At 44.2% G+C, this 22,965-nt stretch overlaps 1 protein-coding gene across 1 annotated transcript in view; it reads left to right on the top strand.

Annotated features, from left to right (window-relative positions):
• The window catches only part of LOC139446080 (glycine receptor subunit alpha-4-like), a 28,458-nt gene extending 5,493 nt beyond the window's left edge, over positions 1-22,965 (top strand). The window contains exons 5-9 of the mRNA XM_071227357.1: positions 247-384; positions 7,200-7,555; positions 18,877-19,111; positions 19,786-19,896; positions 22,532-22,965. Of these exons, the coding sequence (XP_071083458.1) occupies positions 247-384; positions 7,200-7,555; positions 18,877-19,111; positions 19,786-19,896; positions 22,532-22,965 (1,274 nt within the window). The remainder of the gene's footprint in view (positions 1-246; positions 385-7,199; positions 7,556-18,876; positions 19,112-19,785; positions 19,897-22,531) is intronic.

Below are 22,965 nucleotides of genomic sequence, written 5' to 3'. Positions count from 1 at the left end.
AGGTATCCCGTCGGAGAAAAGTATCTGATTATAATGAAATTGTTTAAGATGCTGTATTTAGTTACAGACGAGGGACAGTCGGGTAGGGTAGTGATTTCACTCGTCACATCGGAGACCCGGGTTCCATTCCAAATATGGGAACAATGTGTGAAGGCCATTGTTAGTGTCCCGAGCCGTAACATTTCGGGAATGTTGCCGAAAGTTGACTAAAGCCATACTAACCTTGCATCTACTTACTCGTTACAGACAGCTACACGTCAACAGATCTCTACTACGAATTTTCGACTGAACGCGATGCTGTAGAAAGACGCCCTGGGTTACAGATTCCGGACTTTCTGATAACCGATGTGACTTTGGGGACTTGCCAAAACAAATACGTTACCGGTAAGAAGGGGATAGGTGGAGTGAGTGAGTGAGTTGGGTTTAACGCCGCTTTTAACAGTATTCCAGTTATATCACGGCGTGTCCGTTTAATGTGGAAGGAAAGCCCGAAGTGATGCAGGTCTCAGACGTTTACCACTTCGGTGAAACCCACGAGCACGGGTATGGTGCTGACAAACCTAGAAACATAAATGGGGCGAAACGGGATTCGAACCCACAATCATAGGTTTCTGACGTGTCCAAGGGAAGCAACTCTGCACAGCGAATTGCGGCGCCTGAGACGACTGGGCCACCCTCAGACCTTAGTTCTCGCTCCCGCCACACAAACTGAAGACATCCCATTACGGGTCACGTCGGAACGACCTTTCATCTGACTAATCAGAGCGTCGCTTACCCGATCAGGAAAGGGAATGTCGAATGTGTTTTCTAATCATGCCACCTCGATAAGGTTAACACGGGGTATTCCAAACGACTGACGACGCCAAAAACGTCGTCTATCTCTCGCTTCAATGGGATAAACATTTGAACGGAAGAGACTTTGCATAGCCCGTGGGAAGTACTACCATACAATCTCGGTCATCTATTGTACTTTCCAGAATGTTCTTTTCTTCATATTTGAAATTCTGAATCCTGTCTTTGTCAAAATGTAGTTCTAAGCCTAGTCTGGAATGGGAGTCGCCAGTTTTAAACAAGTATAGCTCGAGAAAGTCGACTACTGATTTTTGATTCCTTAACCCGTGCATCTTCCCGAGGCAAGAGAGTTAACTGACTATAAAAGTCCAGTTTCCACCCTTGCCAAACTAGGCTGGTAAGTAGTTGAGGGCAGCGCTACAGTACCCCTCCTAGCTTCTGATTGGTCGAGAGGATCACGTGACCTCTGTGACGCCACTTCAGGTCGCGTGACCTGCGCAGTGCGTGATAGGACCTGCGCGCGCATCCAAGATGGCGTCACATCCGTTTCCGGTGGCGTGCGCCTCCAAGATGGCGTCACATCCGTTTCCGGTGGCGTGCGCACCTCCAAGATGGCTTCTCCTCCGTTTCCGGTGGCGTGCGCCTCCAAGAGGCTTGTAGCGTGAGAGAGAAAGCACAACCTCGTTTCAACCAATCAGAGCCCACCATGACCCGAGTGCGGCCTCTGATTGGTCGACAACCCAGGCTTCTGATTGGTCAGATTTCGGTCCGGTTTTTTTCTGTAGGGGCCCATGTCGATTCAGTTTCGATCCGTTGTGACACCCCAATGGCATGACATATTTATAGAAAGTCGTCTCTGTACCCAAAGGGCAGCGTGTCTACAGGCAGCCCTGTGGTTTCGTCGTAGGCGAGACGTCGCTTGTCGTACACGGTACGATGGTCTTTTCGGGTGGGTTGGGTCACAAGAGCGTTTTCGTACCGAGGTCCTTTTCGAATGATGTGATGAGGGTAATCCAAACTGATTTTCTCCCCCTCTTTGCCAGGCCGTTGTCCCAGTATCAGTCCTTTCATGGTGTCAAAGTTGAGATGTTGTTGGTTTCTGTAATTCAAAGTGAACCCTCGCACTTTGCAGGTCGTGAGCGTTCAATCGGGTCTGGGGTTCATTAACTCATAACCATAGTTTTTGGGACCTCCTGACACAAACGTCTTGATGGTGTTTCCGTCCAGTTCATCTGTAAACTCCCCCAACGAATGGCCCATCTCTGGATTCGCGTCGTGGGGTCGATGAATGTAAATGACGCTGTCCGTGTCAAAGACCCTGCGACCCACTAAGGCAAGGGTGTCGTACAGCTTGAGACGTGCTTGGGCGGTGACCCAAGCAGCGATGGCGACATTGAAATGAGAATGAGGGGTTTGGAATTCTTTCTACTGGGTATAGGTCACTTCCACCATGTGTTCTTTGACAACGGTAACATCCTCGATGGTATTGCGTTCATCCCTCCACAAGGTAAAGTACTGTACAGGATCGTTCATATAGATGTTCTGACTGTAGTCTAACCATTGTCCAAACTTGCCCCAGAGCGAATTCAGTTGCATCTTGGCAATCGTGCGACGTCCTGGTTTTTTTTCGATGCGGTCCTTGTCCAACCCAATGCCTTCTTTGTCGTAGATCTCCTGGATGTAAGCGTCGTGATCCGTACATCCCTCGGGGTATCCGCTGGCTTCGAGCTTCTCCTTGAAATGATGATCGATATAAGTGTCAAAGAGCCCTACTTGCTGGGTGCCGGGGTCATGCTGTGCAAAGGTGTCAAAATGCCAAACGTCGTAGATCTGAAGCACCTGGTAGTCATACTTCTTCACGGCTTCATGGAGTTCTACAGTGGCGTCCGTGCCCACCCATGACCTCTCTTCGTCCGTGTGCTCGGAGGGGGAGTCTGACCGGGTATCGGCACACATAGGGCACAAAGGACAGGGCAGTTTGCCACCCGATCTGTAAGGCAGTAGCGGATGGTAGAGTCGTTTCGGGGGTAGGACACGGCATTGGATCAGACCTTTCAGTTCAAACAACACGTCCACAGGGGGTTATTGGAGAAGGGTCGGGTGTCCCGTGGGAAATACTCCGTCCTACAAATGTATGGATAAAGGGAACAAATATCGATGTACTTGATGGTTTCACCTTCTTGGGCTTCGTAGCATAATCGCGTGGCATTGGTGCGTCCTCCATAGAAGGCATCGCGAGGGTTGAGTGGCCCAGGGACGTGGATACAGTGGGGTCCCTGCAAGAAAGCACGCAGAGCGGAGTCCTCCTGTTGCATTTTTGTAAACTCGTGCTCCCACAGGCTGACCATCCGTTTCACCTCAGGGTGTTGATTCAAGAGACTCAGAAGGTAACGGGTGTCGGTATAACGGGCTCCCAACGACGTGTCCAGGACGGGATGAGGTTCTCCATGTAGGTTCTTGTGACAGACCTGGCACCCATGCCAGAAACAGCCCAGGAATTCGTAGATGGTACCTGTCGCTGGATCGTAGCCATCCACACTGTACCGATGTTGCCCCTCTCCACACGTGAACTCTTTTTCACCACCATTCCTGGCGTGCTGGAGGTGCAGATGGAGGTGCGTCTCCATCAGATAATGGAGCCAATGCACACAGGCTTGGGAATAATTTCTCTTGGGTTGGTAGCCTTGAGGTGGAATAATGGCAATGGTATTAGGTTTCAGGTCGTGTTTTCGGAAGGGTTTCATGGTGAACGCAGCAGCTGTCATCACCTCTAAAAAGGGATCCATGCCAACCGAGTTGATGGCGTTCTGGCGGAAGTCGGCGCATCCCCGTCTCAAAATGTCCACATCGCTCTGGCAGTAGGCTTAAAGTTCTCCTTGCAAGTCAAACAAGGCTCCTTCTTGCACTTTTTGAGTATGCCACTGGAGGAAGACTGCGTTCAACGGGAGACATGCCATCAGGATCGTACATGACGGCTGGTGGGTAGGGACCTCTGTAGGTCTGGTTGGTTTCGGTATTGAAAAAGTGCGGAAAGTACCCTTTCTTCAGTTCTTTCAGCCCAAAGCTCTTTGGAAATGCTTTCAGTGGGTAAGGTATGAAATTTAAACTGTCTTCGAAACACAATCGTCCAAGGGTCACCTGCAAAATTTGTTGACCATTTCGAATCTTGGTGGGGAGTTTTACAAAAAAGGGGGTACAGACCCTTCAGGATCAAGTGTAAATCATGCATTATGGGCCATCACATAAATGGGATCCTCCTTCTGAACTGTATTGGTGGTGCTCTTGTTCTTTGTCTTCTCTGTTTTCTCCACTTCCATGACATCTTCCCCCTCCACCTCTTCCTCTTCCTCCTGCTGGGGTGATGAATGTCGTTGACGTTTTGAAGAGTGGTTTCTTGAGGGGGTGCCATCCCGTTTCCTTTTCCCCAGTCGTGCTGTTGTCCCCTTGCGTGTGCTGCCCTCCTCTTCCTCTTGGTTCTTCTTCTTGGGTGTTTCAGCCAGCGTGGTCAACAACAAACACACATCATGTCGCGTGGTGGGGCCTCGAAACACGATCTCAGGGCTGGGACCATACCCTTCTTCTCTCCATGGACAGTGTTCGCACAAGTCCTTGCTCACTTCACTGATGCACCGTCCACATCACAACTGCACCACGCACAATTTTGGAATGTGTTCCCCCGTGTCTTGCATGCATTCAAAATCGTAGAACACATATTGGTCGTTGTCTCGTAGGTGATGTTGTTCCTCTTCCCCCTCTTCCTCCTCGTCCTCCCCCTCCTCAGCTTCGTTTTCTTCACGGAGAGGTGTCATGTAACAGCGATGGTCTGGGGTCATGGGTTCTCGGCACACCAAGCAGGGATGTTCTTCATCTGAGCACTCGTGGTGAGCCATGGGGGTCTCCAAGACGCGGACCAACTGAAAAAAGGTCGGACACCTGTGAATCGATTGACAGGCGCTGGGTTTTCCCTCTGACGGTGCCTGGAGATGTCGGGTGTAACACTGTTGATTTGGGAACCAATGTTGACATGTCAAGCAAGGGATCCCGTGCTCTTCCTTGGGTCAGCAATAGCTAGAGTGGAGGCAGCGGTGACAGCGGCATTGCTTGGTGCAGCGATGTTTTTCGGGATGGTCGTAACGTTGGTCGCAGTGTTCGCAGTAATGGTTAGACGCGTAAAAAGCTGGCATGGAAGTGATGACATCGTAGTGCTGATCATGATGGTATAAATGCAGCACACACACACATGACACCACGTTTTGCATAAAGACACGCGTGAAACACCACGTGTGTCTGGCAACATGACGTATATCACGTAGGCATGGCATCATCATTCTATGGATCAACGTCAACGTCTGTTTGAAGACATACACACACACACATGACATTCCGATTGGCATGGGAATGACACAACGTACATCACGTAGGCCTTCCCACGTTCATGCCTACCTATGAAGGTCCATCTTTAGCATTCAGACGACCGTCTACCTAAAAAAAATACCAAGACTACCCAAGAAAAAAAACCGGATCGAAATCAGACCAATCAGAAGCCTGGGTTGTCGACCAATCAGAGGCGGCGCTCGGACCATGCTGGGCTCTGATTGGCCGAACCGGGGTTGTGCTTTCTCTCCCATGGTAAAATCCATTTCCTATGGAAAAGAAACACAGGGGTCGGTCCATTTTGGAAAATCGAGGTGCAGGCTAGGCACCGGAACGAACCAATCGGGGGCGCTGCCTGGGGAACCAACCAGGAAGCAGGGTGTCAGTGTCTCTCTTATAAAACAAGAGTGGATTCAAGTGGGTCAGTGTCACTTGTTAAAAGAAATCATCATCATCATGAGCAGCAGCAGCAACAGCAACAACATGAAAGAAAACTGGGATTTAGAAAAAGTCTCAGTGACACAGCCTTTGCCCCTGTGGAAAGAAACATCACCCACATTGTCTCCTCCATGGCAATGCGGCAGGTGCCAAGGGTGCCTGCCTGTCTATGCCCTTGGCACAAGGGCACGGGATGGCACTTTCAAGTGCATCTATTGCGGCACTGTCCTGAAGGACACTTACGTGAGGCGTTTAACGCACACCAGTAAGTGTCCTGTCAGGAGACGCTGCGTGCACCTGCATGTAATCATCAAAAACGGCCCTTTTCAGGGCCACCCATCTCCCCCGAAAGAACGCTTTCATCCTTTGCTTTGACGACCCTCAAACCCCCAAACCATGAACCCCCCTCCTTCTCCTCCTCCTCCTCCCTCCCTTCACCACCACCACCGCCTTTCTTTCGAGGTGCGCACGCCACCGGAAACGGATGTGACGCCATCTTGGGGGCGCACGCCACCAGAAACGGATGTGCCGCCATCTTGGATGCGCGCGCAGGTCTCATCATGCACTGCGCAGGTCACGTGGCCGGAAGTGACGTCACAGAGGTCACGTGATCCTCTCGACCAATCAGAAGCCAGGAGCTGTACTGTAGCGCTGCCCTCAACTACTCTGGTATTATGGAGTTAGATTTTGGCTGGACTAACGAGTCTATGCATAGTCCAATCAAAATCGCGCTATGAAATCGAAATCCGGTTCGTAAACTGTCATTCAGATTTCGATCGATTGCAGGATTTGCAAAGCATGTGCACCGCCAACAAGTTGTCAACAGATATGTTCCAAATCTTTTCATGTTTTTAATCAAGGTGCTCACGTGATTTGATGTACTTCGCGATGTAAGATCCGTTTTATCACAATATAGATCTTGATTATCTATCAGATCGTCTTGACTGGGCGTCGCCATTTTGTTTGAAGCAAATGCAATTGATACGAAGGGTGGAATCTGATTGGTTAATAGGAGAGGCACAGAAGGTACAAAACTGGTAATAGCCAGTGGTGGCGCTACGATCGAGCCAAGGAATTCCAGTCTAGTTCGATTGGTTGGATGGTTAACGCCGCACTCAGCAATATTCCAGCTATATGACGGCGGTCTGAAAATATTCGAGTCTGGACCAGACAATCCAGTGATTATCGGCGACGTTTCAGAATTATTATTGGTGATTTGATGCAAAAAACAGATACCCGAGATTACTAATATGCTATTTTTTTAAATTCAATTCTTCGAGAACATATCCCCTATTTAGATTTCTAAACATACAGTACATAACTCCGTGAATGGGGATTTAGAAATGTATAAAAAAATGGCAAGATTTCCGATATCTACCTAATTTTCCGATGTCATTGGCTTAAAATGAAAATGGACGATATCACAGAACATGGAATTAAAAACTGTGAAGTGTATTAGTGTGCGTGAAGTAATGTTACAACCCTCACTTTAATTTCGAAGTGAGGGTTGAAGAGAAGAGACATATATACACCTAATGATAATATGTACATCACCATCTCAAATTATTAATAACCCATATTTGCTTATTTTGTAGGAGCGTACACGTGTCTCAGGGCTGACGTCAGTATAGAACGAGAGATCGGCTTCTACGCTACACAAACCTACATCCCCAGCATCCTCATCGTCGTGTTGTCCTGGGCCTCGTTCTGGATCGACCACGAGGCAGTTCCCGCCAGAATCTCCGTAGGGCTACTTACAGTCCTCACCATCACCACCCAGAGCTCAGGTGCGCGCGCACAACTTCCCAGGGTTCCTTACGTGAAGGCCATCGACGTGTGGATGTCGGCGTGCCTGGTGTTTGTGTTTGCCGCCTACATGGAGTATGCTGTCGTGACGGTGATGTTCCGACGACACAAGAAGGTGCTGAAACAGGACGATTCCATATATAAGGTAAATATTATCAACACGAAACTTCACTATAATGACCTTTCAGCTCCCGATGAAACTAAATACAATTTATTTCCGGTTAAGCTTGAAGCGACCCTTAAATCTTTCCAGTAACCCAAGCAAACACAATTTCTTGTCTGCTGACTCTACTGACATGATACAAGAGAAACGATGAACACCCAGAGCTCCAGCCACATCCCAAACACGTGGAATGAAAACGGATAGCATAATCACGTTTTAATCTACATATATTAATTGTATTATATGACGCTGTCGTGTCTCACTTTGGGACCCACCATTTTTTTACAGAGGGCTGGGAAGGGGCTCATAATTTTCACTGCTGCGAAACACGCAACAGATTTCAATAGGAGGAGACCCGTGAAGATCCGGGGTAGAATAGATCTTCAGCAACCCATACTTACCGTAAAAGGCGACTATGCTTGTCGTAAAAGCGACTAACGGGATCGGGTGGTCAGGCTCGCTGACTTGGTTGATGCATGTCATCGTATCCCAACTGCGTGGATCGATGCTCATGATGTCAATCACTGGATTGTCTGGTCCAGACTCAATTATCTACAGACCGCCGACATATAGCTGGATTATTGCTGAGTGTGGCGTTAAACAACAAACAAACAAAGAATAGGAGCCGAACAAATTATTTTTTTATCCACAACACGTTTCTCTTTTGGTCACGCCCAGCAAGCCCAGGTAACAATTTCTTCTGTGATAAAACCTGACGACAAATTATGTGATTTTCCTGAAACCGATTATTTTGTATCTGTTGTGGGTTTAATAACGCTTTGATCAGTATTTATGTCTCGTCATGGTGTGTCTCTTAATGTGTGAAGAAAGCCCGAAGTAATGTAGGTCTTAAACTCAGTAGGATTCTGAGAAACCAAGAATCATAATCATGGCAAATCTTGGTTCGGACTCATTGCGATCGTTGATTCTTGCATAAGGGACTAGATGTATATGCAAGTGATATTTTTTTACCTGTGCTTCATCGTTGCCCTACTTCATTTCGGTAACATGTGTTTTTACACACATTCTCACATTAGGAGCGTATAATCATGAAATGGTGACCCCATCAGGATTCCGAAGTAAGAAGAGTCCAGTTCTTATGGCATAATATGTATAGTTTCTGTTCACATAAATTTAGTTTCTTTCGTAACACAATCTCATTAAAAGCAGATCTTAGTTTTCGCAACGGGTCACGTCAGAACGACCTTTCGCGAATTTTGACCGACCAATGAAATGACTGACAAGAATTCGACATTAGCCAATCAGAAGGCCACTTTCTCGAGCTTTACAACGCTAGTTTCAAACTGGCGACTACGCTTCGAAACATATTTTGACGTATTCTCGATTAAAAAAAGATTAAAACTGACAAGAAGAACATTATGGAATGGCTTATAGATGGCATAGATTGTATGGATATAACTGTCGTTCGGAATACCCCGTGTTAAATATTTCGTGGTTGCATGATTAGAAAACACATTCCGACAGTCACTTTCATGATCTGGTAAGCGACTCTCTGATTTGTAAGATCGTTCTGACGTGCCCCTTATTTGGATGTCCTCAGATCTTTGTTAAGCGATATCGAGAACAAAGATGTGATTTTAATGAGATTATTTCTTAACAATACAATACAGTGTGAGCAGGTGAGCTACAGAGGTCTTACATATTTTGAAATAAAGCTGATTGAGGGACAAGATTACAAGTAGAAACGATATTTTCCCCGGAGTCTCAATTATTAAGGACACTACATATTGTATACAGTTAGCCATGCGTTATTTATATCTTCCCAGCTTAAGCAGTTAACCAAAGAACCATCACGAGATGAGGTGAAGACCGGAAATGGCCAACCGGAAATACGCAATGCTGACTACTCAAAAGACGCAAGCAGACTAGTCGATAACATTTCCAAATACGGATTTCCTATTTCCTTCCTTGTATTCAACATCGTGTATTGGGTGTATTACTTACACCTTGCCTGACTGGACCCACGCAAGGCCATCTGTCATTTGGTTGAACGGGTTGACAGCAATGACACACTAAGACTGCAGCACTGTCACGTTCCCGACGAGGCCACATGCTCAGAGTTTGTATCGAGATTAGATTGTATTTTGGATTTTGTACCGAGTTTACATTTTACAACTAAAGCTACGAAACCAGATTTTTTAAAGCTATGAGATTGAATGCTGCTTTAGGAAATACGCCATGCAAATATGTGATTTTTTTGGAAGGCATTTCGTTTTAACAGTCTGACGCTTAAATATATTTTTAAGAATCTCCTTGGACAGTTTATTTTTTTGATAAAAAATCACAGATTTTCTTTGGAGGCTAAAATGAAACAAACAATAAATCTGTTTTCGATGGTGTATTTGAAATGAATATTAATAGTTGTGTTTTTGCGCCTGGTCTCAGACGAGTACCGTTTTGATAACATTACACCTTTGGGACCGAATCTCATTTTAAAGTGTATAGTACTTTTTTCAGCTTGTTCAGAACAAGTTTTTATCTTGTCAATCTTCTTCCGTGCAGGGAACAGTAAAATAATGTTCAAAGCTACAAGTAACACGTTCCAAAAAGTGGAATTGTTTTTTAAATCCACCAACATAATTTGTCAATTTGGAATATCATATAGTAATATATGTATTACTTATATTAATTATCAGAAAGGGGCACGGGTGGCCCAGTCGTCTAAGGCGCCGCGATTCACTGTGCAGAGTTGCGTCCCTTGGGCACGCCAGAAACCTGATGATTGCGGGTTCAAATCCCGGTTCGCCCCATTTATGTTTCTAGGTTTGTCAGCACCATACCCGGGCTCGTGGGTTTCACCGAAGTGGTAAACGTCTGAGACCTGCATCACATCGGGCTTTCCTCCCACATTAAGCTGACACGCCGCGATATGACTGGAATACTGTTAAAAGCGGCGTTAAACCCAACTCACTCACTAATTGTCTGAAAAGTCTTTAATCAGGTTGTTGTTGAAATCCCAGTGTGTACTTGAACTGTTTATTGTTTCTAAAGTTATTATTGTCTGGTTTAGTACCCACAGTTAGTTTGAGCAAATAAAGTACCGTTTCTCAACCCAGTGTGTTCTATACAACGACAGTAGTGTTCCTGAATCTTATTGTTGCCTGGATATTGCATCGGGATGCTCAATCACCCAGATGTTTCATTTGTAGTAGGTCTTCAGCAACCCATGCTTGCCGTAAAAGGCGACTATACTTGTCGTAAAAGGCGACTAACGGAATCGTGTGGTCAGACTGGCTGACTTGCATGTTGTTGCATGTCATGGATCCCAATTGCGCGGATTGATGTTCATGATGTAAATGACTGGATTGTCTGGTCCAGACTGGATTATTTACAGACCGCCGTCGTATAGCTGGAATATTGCTGAGTGCGGCGTTAAACAACAAACCAAACCAAACCAACTGCGTGGATCGATGCTCATGATGCCAATCACTGGATTGTCTGGTCCAAACTCGATTATTTACAGACCGCCGTTATATACCTGGAATATTGCTGAGTGGCGTTAAACTCAAACAAACAAAGTTGCAGTCATATCAATTACAATGTACTCAAATCTATGGTTATAGTACATGGATCGATATCCATGAGGTTCCTCTCATAGACTTACTACACCCCCGGGCAAAAGAAACTATACGAAGCAAGATACGACGATCATTGAAAGACGTGACAAGGCAGTAGAGAAATGAAACTTTTAATTGCTAAATACAGCTTTTTTGCATGAACAAAATAAATAATATCGCATATAGGGGCACAATCATGAGGTAAGTTGTCCGGCGTTTGATCATTCAACATTTATTTAATGTTTTGATGTCAGTCATGGTGCATGCTTGTCACACATTGTAAATATCGTGTATGCACACAATGGGCATCAGTGCATGCTCTCACTCGACGGGGAGCAGAACACATCAGACGGCGAATGACTTGAGGAGGAACGCACCATTTCTCTACTAATGCCTGCTGTACGCCTTGTCTTGTCATCACACGAATCGTATTGTTATTGAGAAGTTCATGGTGATTCGCACTGTTTGTTGTCTAACGCCGCACTCAGCAATATTCCAGCTTTATGACGTCGGTCTGTAAATAATCGAGTCCGGACCAGACAATCCAGTCATTAACATCATGAGCATTGACCCACGCAATTGGGATCGATGACATGTATGAACCAAGTCAGCGAGCCTGACCACCCGATCCCGTTAGTCAGCTTTTACGGTAAGAATGGGTTGCTGAAGATCTATTCTACCCCGGCACCATGATATAGCTGGAATAGTGGTGACAATGAGAATAAATAACACACTCACTCACTCCAAATAGGATGGGCTCTGAATATCCAATCTGTGTCTTAATTTTGCACTGTAAGAAAAACAACTGCCATTTGTACAAATATACATGATATCATTTTTGATATTGGTTTCCCATAAGCAGCCTTCCAGATTTGGGAAAATACACCGAACCATTATGCACAAAAACAATTTCTTTAACGTACAAACTTCATCCTTTCTTCCTATGATATTATGGCATATGTACCCAAATCTTTATTACAGTCAATACAACCTCTTGTACACTTGTTTGTCACTGGTCTACGAACACCCATCTGCCGTGCGTAGATTTTCTGTTTGACAGTCGGCGTTCGAGCATATTCATCATGCAATCTGTATATGCTATTGAAAAATGCCGTTTTCGTTTGGAAAGTAATTGATGACGTGATTCTTGTGGCAGGAAGGCAAGGAATGAGACACTGATTAAACACGAAGATCGAAGGTTACTGTTTTGAAAGAGCTGCAGGAAAGATAAACTTACAGAAATCGAAGTTAATGGGAGGTCACATGAAGCTGATGATTAAAGAATTTCGACATCCCTCGTTATCGTATCACAACCACTACAGCAGAACATCACGTCAGTGGTTTCACATTGTAAACACGCATGAACGCAGGAAAGCAGGTTGGTTGGTTTGTTGTTTAACGTTGCACTCAGCAATATTCCTGCTATATGACGGCGGTCTGGACCAGACAATCCAGTGATTAATATCATGAGCATCAATCCACGCAATTGGGATCGATGTCATGCATCAACTAAGTCAGCGAGCCTGACCACCCAATCCCGTTAGTCCAATTCCAATTGTGTTTTCAACACTGTTTTGAAATTTGTCCAAACCGGTTTCACCACTTGGAATCAGAATGCAACCACACATCACAATAGCTGAAATAGATCTTAACATCGCATCACCTTACCGACTTCTGTCTTCTACCTGGCAGATGGTGAAGCCAGAGGTAGACCTCACTCACCCAGCTCAAAAAGTCCGAAACAAATGCTTTGGCTTATCAACAAGCATATAACCAATTGCAAACAAAATATAACTCTCACAGATCCATTTTAACAGACGGGTCCGAGGATGGTGGCACAGTTGCAAGTGCAACCATCATTGGATCCAGAACTGTCTCCTCAAGAATCCCAGATCATAGTTCAATCGTTATTGCTGAGGCCAAACCTATCTTAACAGCTTTGACCGATAATAAACATCAAAAACATCTAAAAATTCCATCATGTTCTCAGATTCATTGTCTTGCCTTCAGTCACTTAAAAGTGTCTCCTCAAATCATCCCATAATCCTTGACATTTTAGAACATTTCATTGATCTTTCTACTGGCCGATATGATACGTCTTTTGCTGGTTTCCAAGTCATATAGGCAAAGCAGGTAACTCAAAAACGATGCTGCAGTTAAAGCACTTCTTGGCAAACCGTTATCTCTACTAGTTATCCCGTACAGCGATTTCAAACCAACCATCAAAAGTTATACATTGGATTTAAAGACGAACCTTCTAGGTATATCCCTTGTGATTAAAGGTTCACTGTCAAGCATATATTGCTTGACTGTTAGGACTTTGCAATCCCAAGGGGTTCACATTGTCAAAGCGTAAATCTGAAAGATCTCTTTTCACGTGTAAGCGGATATCTCATTCTTCAAAGAAATTGGTCTGTATAATATATTTTAAATATGCATGTTGTTTGTTGGTTCATTTGTTGTTTAACGCCGCACTCAGCAATATTCAAGCTATATGACGGCGGTCTGTAAATAATCGAGTCATGAGCATCGATCCCCGCCATTCGGATCGATGACATGCATCAACCAAGTCAGCGAGTCTGAGCACCCGATCCTTCACCACTGTCAAAGTAGATAGTTTGGTATGTTTTCGCATCCACAGTTTCCTATATAACGCCAAGTTCTTCGACAGATACATCAGCGAAACTGTTGGGTTTACTGTCGGGCGGTTAAAAGCGGCGTTGAACCCAACTCACTCACTCACTCATTCACTTACTGTCGGACGCGGACGCCATGTTTTCGTTGTTGGGAACGTCACGTGTTGGGGTCTCTGGGAAAGGAGACAGCTGATTGGCTGAAAATCGCGGATACCTTAGTCCTGGGGTTTTCTTCAGTTGCTTATTTTTAGTAACTCGTGTCCATATCCTAAACTATAGGACATGGGATGGAGTCAGTATGCATTTCTATGGACTGTCAAGTGGTCGCTTTTCGGCCAATGAAAACGGAACGGTTTATATCACAAAATACATATTTCGACATGAATGTCACTTCACTTCTGCGGAGATCAGGACTAGAATTGGTCTTCAGTATCTCATGCTTGCCCTGAGAGACTCGCTCACTTGGTTGATGCACGTCATCGTATCCAAATTGCGAAGATCGCTGCTCATGATGTGTATACTGGATTGCCTGGACCAAACTCGATTATTTACGCACTGCCATCATTTAGCTGCTATATTGCTGGGTCACACAGACACACACACACAAAAATACACCGCTAATTAAGTACAATAATCTTGGACGCGACGGTAAACCCCATTTCACCTCACGTTACTGCCGTTAACGATTTTGATCTGACGCGATCGGGCATCGAACCAACGACCAATATTTTTAAGACTACTCAAAAGAAGTATAGAAAACCTGATTTTGTCATATGACTGTAGTTAACCTGGCATTGTTCTGACAGATCAACAAAAGTAAATTAATAAAAGATTCGGATCTTCTTTAACTTCTTTTGAGTAGTATATACATGTAGCTTGTAGATTCGCGGTTAGGGCAGCAGATTTATATTGATATTCAATACATGCCGGAATTGTATGATGGAAGAAAACGAAATCGTTCTTCGTGTCTGCCGAAAAGGAACGCTCAGCCTCTGAACAGAGACAAATATGAACATGCCCACATCTTAAATTGGTCACGGTCGAAAAGGTACTTAAGTAACAGGTTTGTCTCCTGTATAGATTTGATGTTTGCCTTTAGGTCGCTGCTTGCATGCATAAAAATAACAGGTCTATACACTCATACCTGAGGGGTATTCTTAGACGCGTCAATGCCCCACTTGACCGCCTCATGGTTTAGTGGTAGAGCGTCCGCCCGGAGAGAGGAAGGTCCGGGGTTTGATCCCCGGCCGCGTCATACCAAATGACGTTAAAAGATGGTACTTGTTGTTACCCTGCCTGGCGCTCGACATAAGGGGCTAAAACAAGGACTTGTCGGCTCGGAGTTAGTATACTGTACTGTGTCTAAGTGGGGTATTCATGTTAAACTGCGGCATGGTATCTAAGAGGACTAGCACTTAGTCTATAAATCGGCATCAGTCCGGACAAGTACAAGCAGACACACACAGACACACACACAGACAGACAGACACACACACACACACACACACACACACACACACACACACACACACACACACACACACACACACACACACTACGCTCATTAAGTGCACGCGACGGTAAACCCCATTTCACCTCTCGTTAATGCCGAACGCCACCAGTTAGGGTAACAACAAGTAGCAACTTTTAACGTTTTTAATATGACTTTATCAGGCATCGAACCACCGACCTCCCTCTCTCCAAGCAGACGCTCTACCACAACACCACGTGAACACCATAGAAGGAAATCTTTGAAATGACGAATTAAATATTTACTAAAATCAATTGTTAATCCGTTTATGAAAATTTGTTTTTTATTTCGTGTGCTATTCTATTCATTTAACGTGCATGTGTTTGGTAGGTTTTGGTTAAAACCAGCGAATATGTAGAAAAGAGATTGCTGGTTCATCGTATCTTAATCAGGGCTGTTTTCTCGTAAATAGGCCCATAAACATGGATAAGAAATATTTTACGTGTTTGATAAATGTGTGAGCTGTTCCTGTGTAAATTGTATGCTTGCCCAGGGACAAGTATTTAATGACCCGTGTCGCCAAAGAGCTAGGTTCACGTGCTGCTTGTGAACTGAATGTTCAATTCAATTGCAAAAATTTTCAGGACATGCTTCATGGAATAGCTATAGTAAAGCATGCGATCCTCACTCAATGCCAATAAATATTAACTCACTCATCCGTGAACAGTCCGTACCGTGTATGCCTATCAATAACTTGGCGCTTGACGTGTAATTAACGTGTCGCTTAGTTGCGACACTTTCTGAAAAGATACCACATGTTCCTGTGGCAATCCTTCCTTGCATGGACCTAGCAACATGCAAACAAACCAGTTCACGACCTTGACGCGTAGTTCTGCTTGACCTACTTAGCGGTTAGATTGGTATCGGTCACTTAACATAACCTCCGCCATTAGGGAATGTGGATGTGTCGTATACATTCGTCGTCGGTTGAGCATCCGTGTCGTCTGCTTGTGTGGTACGTCCGGTTCAGTGAAACACCGTCATTACTCATTCTCCCTGGCGATAAAGTCACACGATTGTCGGACACTGAGCTGTAACTCAACCCCGTGTTTGTATACACCCTGCCTACCTTTTCACCAAGCCGTGTTTCGTGTCCGAGGACTGGTTATTGACGTTTGATACTCAGTGACAGTTCCGACTCCAGGATAATGTGTTCCAAGGAACACTGGAGGGAACAGTTCCGGTGTTCCAGCTGGGGACTCCAGCATCCGCAACCACATCGTTTTACCAAATTCGAGGTAAGAATATACAGATTGGGTTGAGCCAGCTGATTTACTAAATACTTCCTTTCTGACCCTCCCCCAACCTGTGTGTTTTCATTGTAGGCATGTTGAGTGCACAGGTAATTTAAACAAAAAACAACTCAACACACTCAAACTGACACAACTTTAAAAAACGAAATACGTTCGTTGATTACAGAGATGTACGTTTAAAATATGGCATAGGAACATACACATGTTAATGGATAGACTGGACATATGGGTTGGGTTGTATGAGACATAGGCCGAAATTAAGGCTGAATGCTTGAATTGGTAGGTGTTATAAGGAACGCAGTCGGTTGGAGGTCATTAAGTGTATAGTGTCGACCACCTCACCTTCACCCCGTAATGCTTATCTCTAGTGTACGAAATACACAGCATATATCAGTCAGGCTACGCTTATACATATCCCCTTGGTGATAAGATATATACACGTTTTCATGGGACAGGAACACTAAGGTATGCGTCCTATAAGTAGTAGGTCAAGCCGCCACCGGCGCAAGCTGAGGGCTTGTTAGGTCACTCGTGTGGAACGACCATTCGCGTGTTATGAATGAATGCATAACATGAGTCATAGATGCATTTGTCACACTCGATAATAAGAGAAAATGTATGGTGTACTGAGAAAAAAGTTTATTACTGTATGGCTGCAGATGGCAGTCCTGTGGTACATAATTATTGTTAACAGGGAACGATAAGGTGATTTACTTTAAGATGGGTGTCGACTATATATTTTGTCAGCACAACAACTCAGTATCGCACAAGTTACTGGACATTCCTTACAAAATTATGTATGGACACGCGAAGGTTGGAAGTATCATTATTGTCACGAATGTGCAGTAACTTGTGCGTTATCCGACCTACAATACATCAACAAAATAGTGCGTAATGAGATCTAATACAGCCTGATAGTTGTATCTGAGAATACATCAATAAATAATGAAAATAAATACAACACAAATATGTTTCATGAATATTACATGCAATGCATTCGTAATACACGAAGGGGTGGTCGGGTAGCCTAGTGGTTAAAGCGTTCGCTCCTCACGCCGAAGACCCGGGTTCGATCCCCGACATGGGTATATATGTGAAGCCCATTGCTTGTGTCACCCGCCGTGATATTGCTGGAATATTGCTAAAAGCGGCGTTAAACCATACTCACTCACTCACCCACTCAATCAATACAGGCAACTTTCTGCTTCGATATCCGGGCTGCATTTGAATTAGCCCGTATACTCGTGTTGCACGTGCATTTTGGGCGATTTGATCGTTTGAGCCAGTTCATTCGTTATGCACGTGCTGTTAATTGATGCATGAGCTTAAAATGTGCACTGCAGAAACTATGTCATTAAACTGTCAATTCGTCACAAGATATCTTCAGTTGAAACAATGGAGTGACGTCATAGTTGTGTTTTAACAAACTGAAAAAAAACGTTTTACGTTTTTGTGGGCGTGGCGGGTGAGAAGGGGAGTATTAAAAAGTGCATGGTTAAACTCTTAAAAGGAACAAAAACGGGTAAAGACGAATACGGCAAGTCACTGTTTGATGCGTGTATAAAAAACCGCCCTGAGTAGGAGTTCGGTTACCTCATTGCCTCTCCGCTCAATGAAGAAAAAAAACCGCGTGACGCACTTCCGAGTTGTCACTTATGGTGACTCCAGTTCAGGGTATATATGGCGAATCAATAAATATAAAACACGCTGACTGACCATAACATGTATGATCACTTCTTGGATTATAATGTATCACTGGCCTGTACCACCTTGTGTTTGCAGTATTATAGGATGGCGAAGATGACTTTAAAAGTCTAAATTGGAATATTTTTTGAAGAATTTGTTCCTCAGGTTCTTCTCACGTAAACCTTGAGGCAAAATATTTTGTTCGCAATATTCTTCAGTTACAAATACTGCACCTAATACCTCCTCCTCTATATATTACCAATACACCTCATAATGTTACCCCGTCTATATTAGCAGACCATTAAGTTATGTACCGTGAATATCTGCGTTAGAATAGATTTGTCTTCAGAAATCCATGCTTGCCGAAAAAGCCGACAATGCTTGTCGTAAGAGGCGACTAACGTAATCGGGTGGTCAGGCTCGCTGACTTGGTTGATGCATGTCATCGATCTCAATTGCGTGGATCGATGCTCATGATGTCAATCACTGGATTGTCTGGTCCAGACTCGACTATTTACAGACCGCCGTCATATAGCTTGAATATTGCTGAAAGTGGCGTTAAACAACAAACAAACCTGTGTTTATGTTACCAACACAACTCACAATGTTACCCTTCCAGTGGGGCTGGCCGAAAGTGTACTTGTGTTGGCGCGGTGTTGTTGCTGTCTATCACGTCGCTATGATCATCCTGTCGGGGCTGACGGACAGGTACAACTGGACGAGGACGGAGGAGGACAGTGTCAAGTGGTTCATCTACCTCACCAACTGGATGTTCTTCCTCCTCACGTTGTGCACTATCATTGAGTTTGTGGCTGTAGGATATTGCCACCTGATAAGAAAAGACATCATTAAGGGTGCGTACAGGATTTAGTAAGAAATAGAACACATTTCGGTAAACTCGGCTATAACTGAATGCTCATGTATGCATATAAATATACAGTAAACTACGTTTATAACGAACACCCTTATAACGAACTGACGGATATAACGAACTGTGTTGGCGTCCCGTCCCTTTGCTGTATATATGTTTATAGCGAAATACGGTTATAACGAATTAAAATAAGTGATGCCTTTGTGTTCGTTATAACCGTAGTTTACTGTATTACGTTTTACATGAAGATTAATAAAGTTATGGCTCATATGGTCGTAAGGAAGGGCATCATTAATGGTTGGTGCCAGAAATATGCTGAATTTACACATTTCACTTAGTCTGTCTCACAGTCCTTGAACCATATTATTTTACCTTCCGCCCCAAGCTCATTGAAATCAGATCTTAGTTCTCGCTACCGCTTAACAAAGATCTCAGAACATCCCATAACGGGTCACGTCAGAACGCCCATACCAACAACGTAACAGGCATTTCAATACGTGACACAGATGTAAGGAGAAACAAATTGCTAGGAATATTAGAAAACCTTGCATATACATTTATTCCAACACATTTCTAACGGCCGGAATTTAACCTGTTCTACCAGTGTGAACAGAGGCCGCACGGACTGTATTCCTGACGATGTCGTTTATTTAACAGGTGAAGTCAATCGGATGCCGCTGTTTCTCAAAGTGACCTGGGTTTGGCAAAACCTCGGCAACACTGTCAGTGTATTGGTGTCAATATTGTTCTGGGGGCTACTATATTCCCGTAAGTACACCCTCAGTATTTTGGTGACAATATTGTTCAGGTGGCTACTAAAATCCCGTTAGTACACCTTTAGTATTTTGTTGACAATATTGTTCTGGGGGCTACTATATTCCCGTAAGTACACCTTCAGTGTTTTGGTGACAATATTGTTCTGGGGACTACTATATTCCCGTAAGTACACCTTCAGTATTTTGGTGACAATATTGTTCTTGGGGCTACTATATTCCCGTAAACACACCTTCAGTATTTTGGTGACAATATTGTTCTGGGGCTACTATATTCCCGTAAGTACACCTTCAGTATTTTGGTGACAATATTGTTCTGGGGACTACTATATTCCTATAAGTACACCTTCAGTATTTTGGTGACAATATTGTTCTGGGACCACTATATTCCCGTAAGTACACCTTCAGTATTTTGGTGACAATATTGTTCTGGGGCTACTATATTCCCGTAAGTACACCTTCAGTATTTTGGTGACAATATTGTTCTGGGGACTACTATATTCCCGTAAGTACACCTTCAGTATTTTGGTGACAATATTGTTCTGGGACCACTATATTCCCGTAAGTACACCTTCAGTATTTTGGTGACAATATTGTTCTGGGGGCTACTATATTCCCGTAAGTACACCTTCAGTATTTTGGTGACAATATTGTTCTGGGGACTACTATATTCCCGTAAGTACACCTTCAGTATTTTGGTGACAATATTGTTCTGGGGTCTACTATATTCCCGTAAGTACACCTTCAGTATTTTGGTGACAATATTGTTCTGGGACCACTATATTCCCGTAAGTACACTTTCAGTATTTTGGTGACAATATTGTTCTGGGGCTACTATATTCCCGTAAGTACACCTTCAGTATTTTGATGACAATATTGTTCTGGGGACTACTATATTCCCGTAAGTACACCTTCAGTATTTTGGTGACAATATTGTTCTGGGACCACTATATTCCCGTAAGTACACCTTCAGTATTTTGGTGACAATATTGTTCTGGGGCTACTATATTCCCGTAAGTACACTTTCAGTATTTTGGTGACAATATTGTTCTGGGGACTACTATATTCCCGTAAGTACACCTTCAGTATTTTGGTGACAATATTGTTCTGGAACCACTATATTCCCGTAAGTACACCTTCAGTATTTTAGTGACAATATTGTTCTGGGGGCTACTATATTCCCGTAAGTACACCTTCAGTATTTTGGTGACAATATTGTTCTGGGGACTACTATATTCCCGTAAGTACACCTGCAGTATTTTGGTGACAATACAATATGCGGCAAGTTCGCATTCGATTACCGAAATGGCACTTTTTCTCGACGAACTAAAGAAAATGTCTGCTCGGCTTTGCAACTGGGGACACCTTTGAAAACCGTCGAAGAGAAACTTGACAATCATCTCGTAAACCCCGGTTGAGAGGAAGATATATTTCCTTAATTTATGAGATGGACGATTATGGAGACGATTATATCGAACTGGGTACTGACGCCGGGGACATGATTACTGACCCATTTGAGAAAATGTGCTCCACATCACAGGGTGCGAGTACTCCACGAGAGAAGGATGAGTTCTACTTTTGACAAAGCCTCGGACTGACCGAGGGACTTTCGGAGCCAACTGACCACAAGCTGGCAGACATCTTCAAAACTTAGTTTGATTTGAAAACATCTTGCGACAGCAACAACTTCATTGAAGAACGAATAAAAACGTACTGCAAGCCCCAGACCTGTGATGTGCTTAACGTTCTGGCATTAGACAAGATTTTGGTTTCGCACAGAGTGTTGACAAATGCTTTACAAAATGCCACTGGGGTCGTTACAAGTGTTACGGCAGTTTCCCGGGCTTTCGTCATGATCCTATTTCTGAAGAAGACCTACCTGGATAAACAACCTTTCAATAATACCCGGAAACTCTTGGGCGACGCGCTTGGATTGCTGGGAACGACAAACAGTGAGTTAGTTCACAGGCGCAAAGAAGCCTTGTGAATTGAAATTATTGCCAAAGTCCGAGCTTTGTGTTCCTCATCATCGGATTCAACGCCTTATCTGCTTTTTGGCGAAGATGTTATGGAAATCTTTGTGATTTTGGGACTATCACCAGAATCGGCCACAGAGCGTCAACAGGCTAATACAGGCGATCGTTGGGTCCCAGACACCATCAGTACTTTGGCAAGTCACCGATTCAGAGGCGGACCTACTACAGACAGCTTTTTTGTTCAGAAAAACATCCAGCAAGATTCCAGAGGATAATTCAGCCCGTGAGAGGCAGAAAAGAAATAGCCACAGACCACAAGGTCGGTGAGCAGGTAATTTGAAACAACAGTGCACTGATGCTTAGAAAATGATCACCACACATTTTGAGAAATTTGCCGGATTAAACATAGAACTTACAGAAGGACTGCCTCCGCCTCGGGTTCACTCCCTTGCTTCATACGTGTATTGCCAATCAGTCGAAACGTCCCTCAAAATCTGGCCTATAGTTTTTAGGAATGGTTACAATGGTTTGCAATCTCATGCTACCCCTCATCACTTCCTGGCTGACTGGTAGAATTATATAAAACCTCAACTTACAGGTAAGTCTCGGTTAATTTACTAATTAAAAAATGTATATAAATATGTTTTATTCCAGCAGGAAGTGACATATCGAATGTTGACTACATCACCCACGCCGGCAACACCATATACGTCATCATCAACCTTAGTATCACAGCATCTCCAGTCAGGTTTCTCCACTTCTTCCATCCCTTCATCGTGGCGGTCACCTTCGCCATCTTCTCCGCGGTGTACCAGGCTGCAGGCGGAACCAATGGCCTGGGCTACAGTGCTATATACTCTGTGCTGGACTGGTCCAGTGATCCAGGCAGTGCTGCCATGTATGCATGTATCTGTAGCTTTATTGGAGTGCCTTTTATTCAGTTTGTGATTTTGTTGATCTCCATGCTAAGGGGGACTTTGTTTGACATTATCCTGGGAAGATCTAGACACTCTGGTGCCGATCCAGTTGGGATGGATAACGGTATAGATCTGACCAAAAGATCACATAACAATGAAGACGTTGTGTAG

Source organism: Haliotis cracherodii, unplaced genomic scaffold, assembly GCF_022045235.1.
Source record: "Haliotis cracherodii isolate W230 unplaced genomic scaffold, xgHalCrac1.p SCAF_6, whole genome shotgun sequence".
NCBI lineage: Eukaryota > Metazoa > Mollusca > Gastropoda > Lepetellida > Haliotidae > Haliotis > Haliotis cracherodii.
This window is presented reverse-complemented; position numbering and strand designations above follow the sequence as displayed.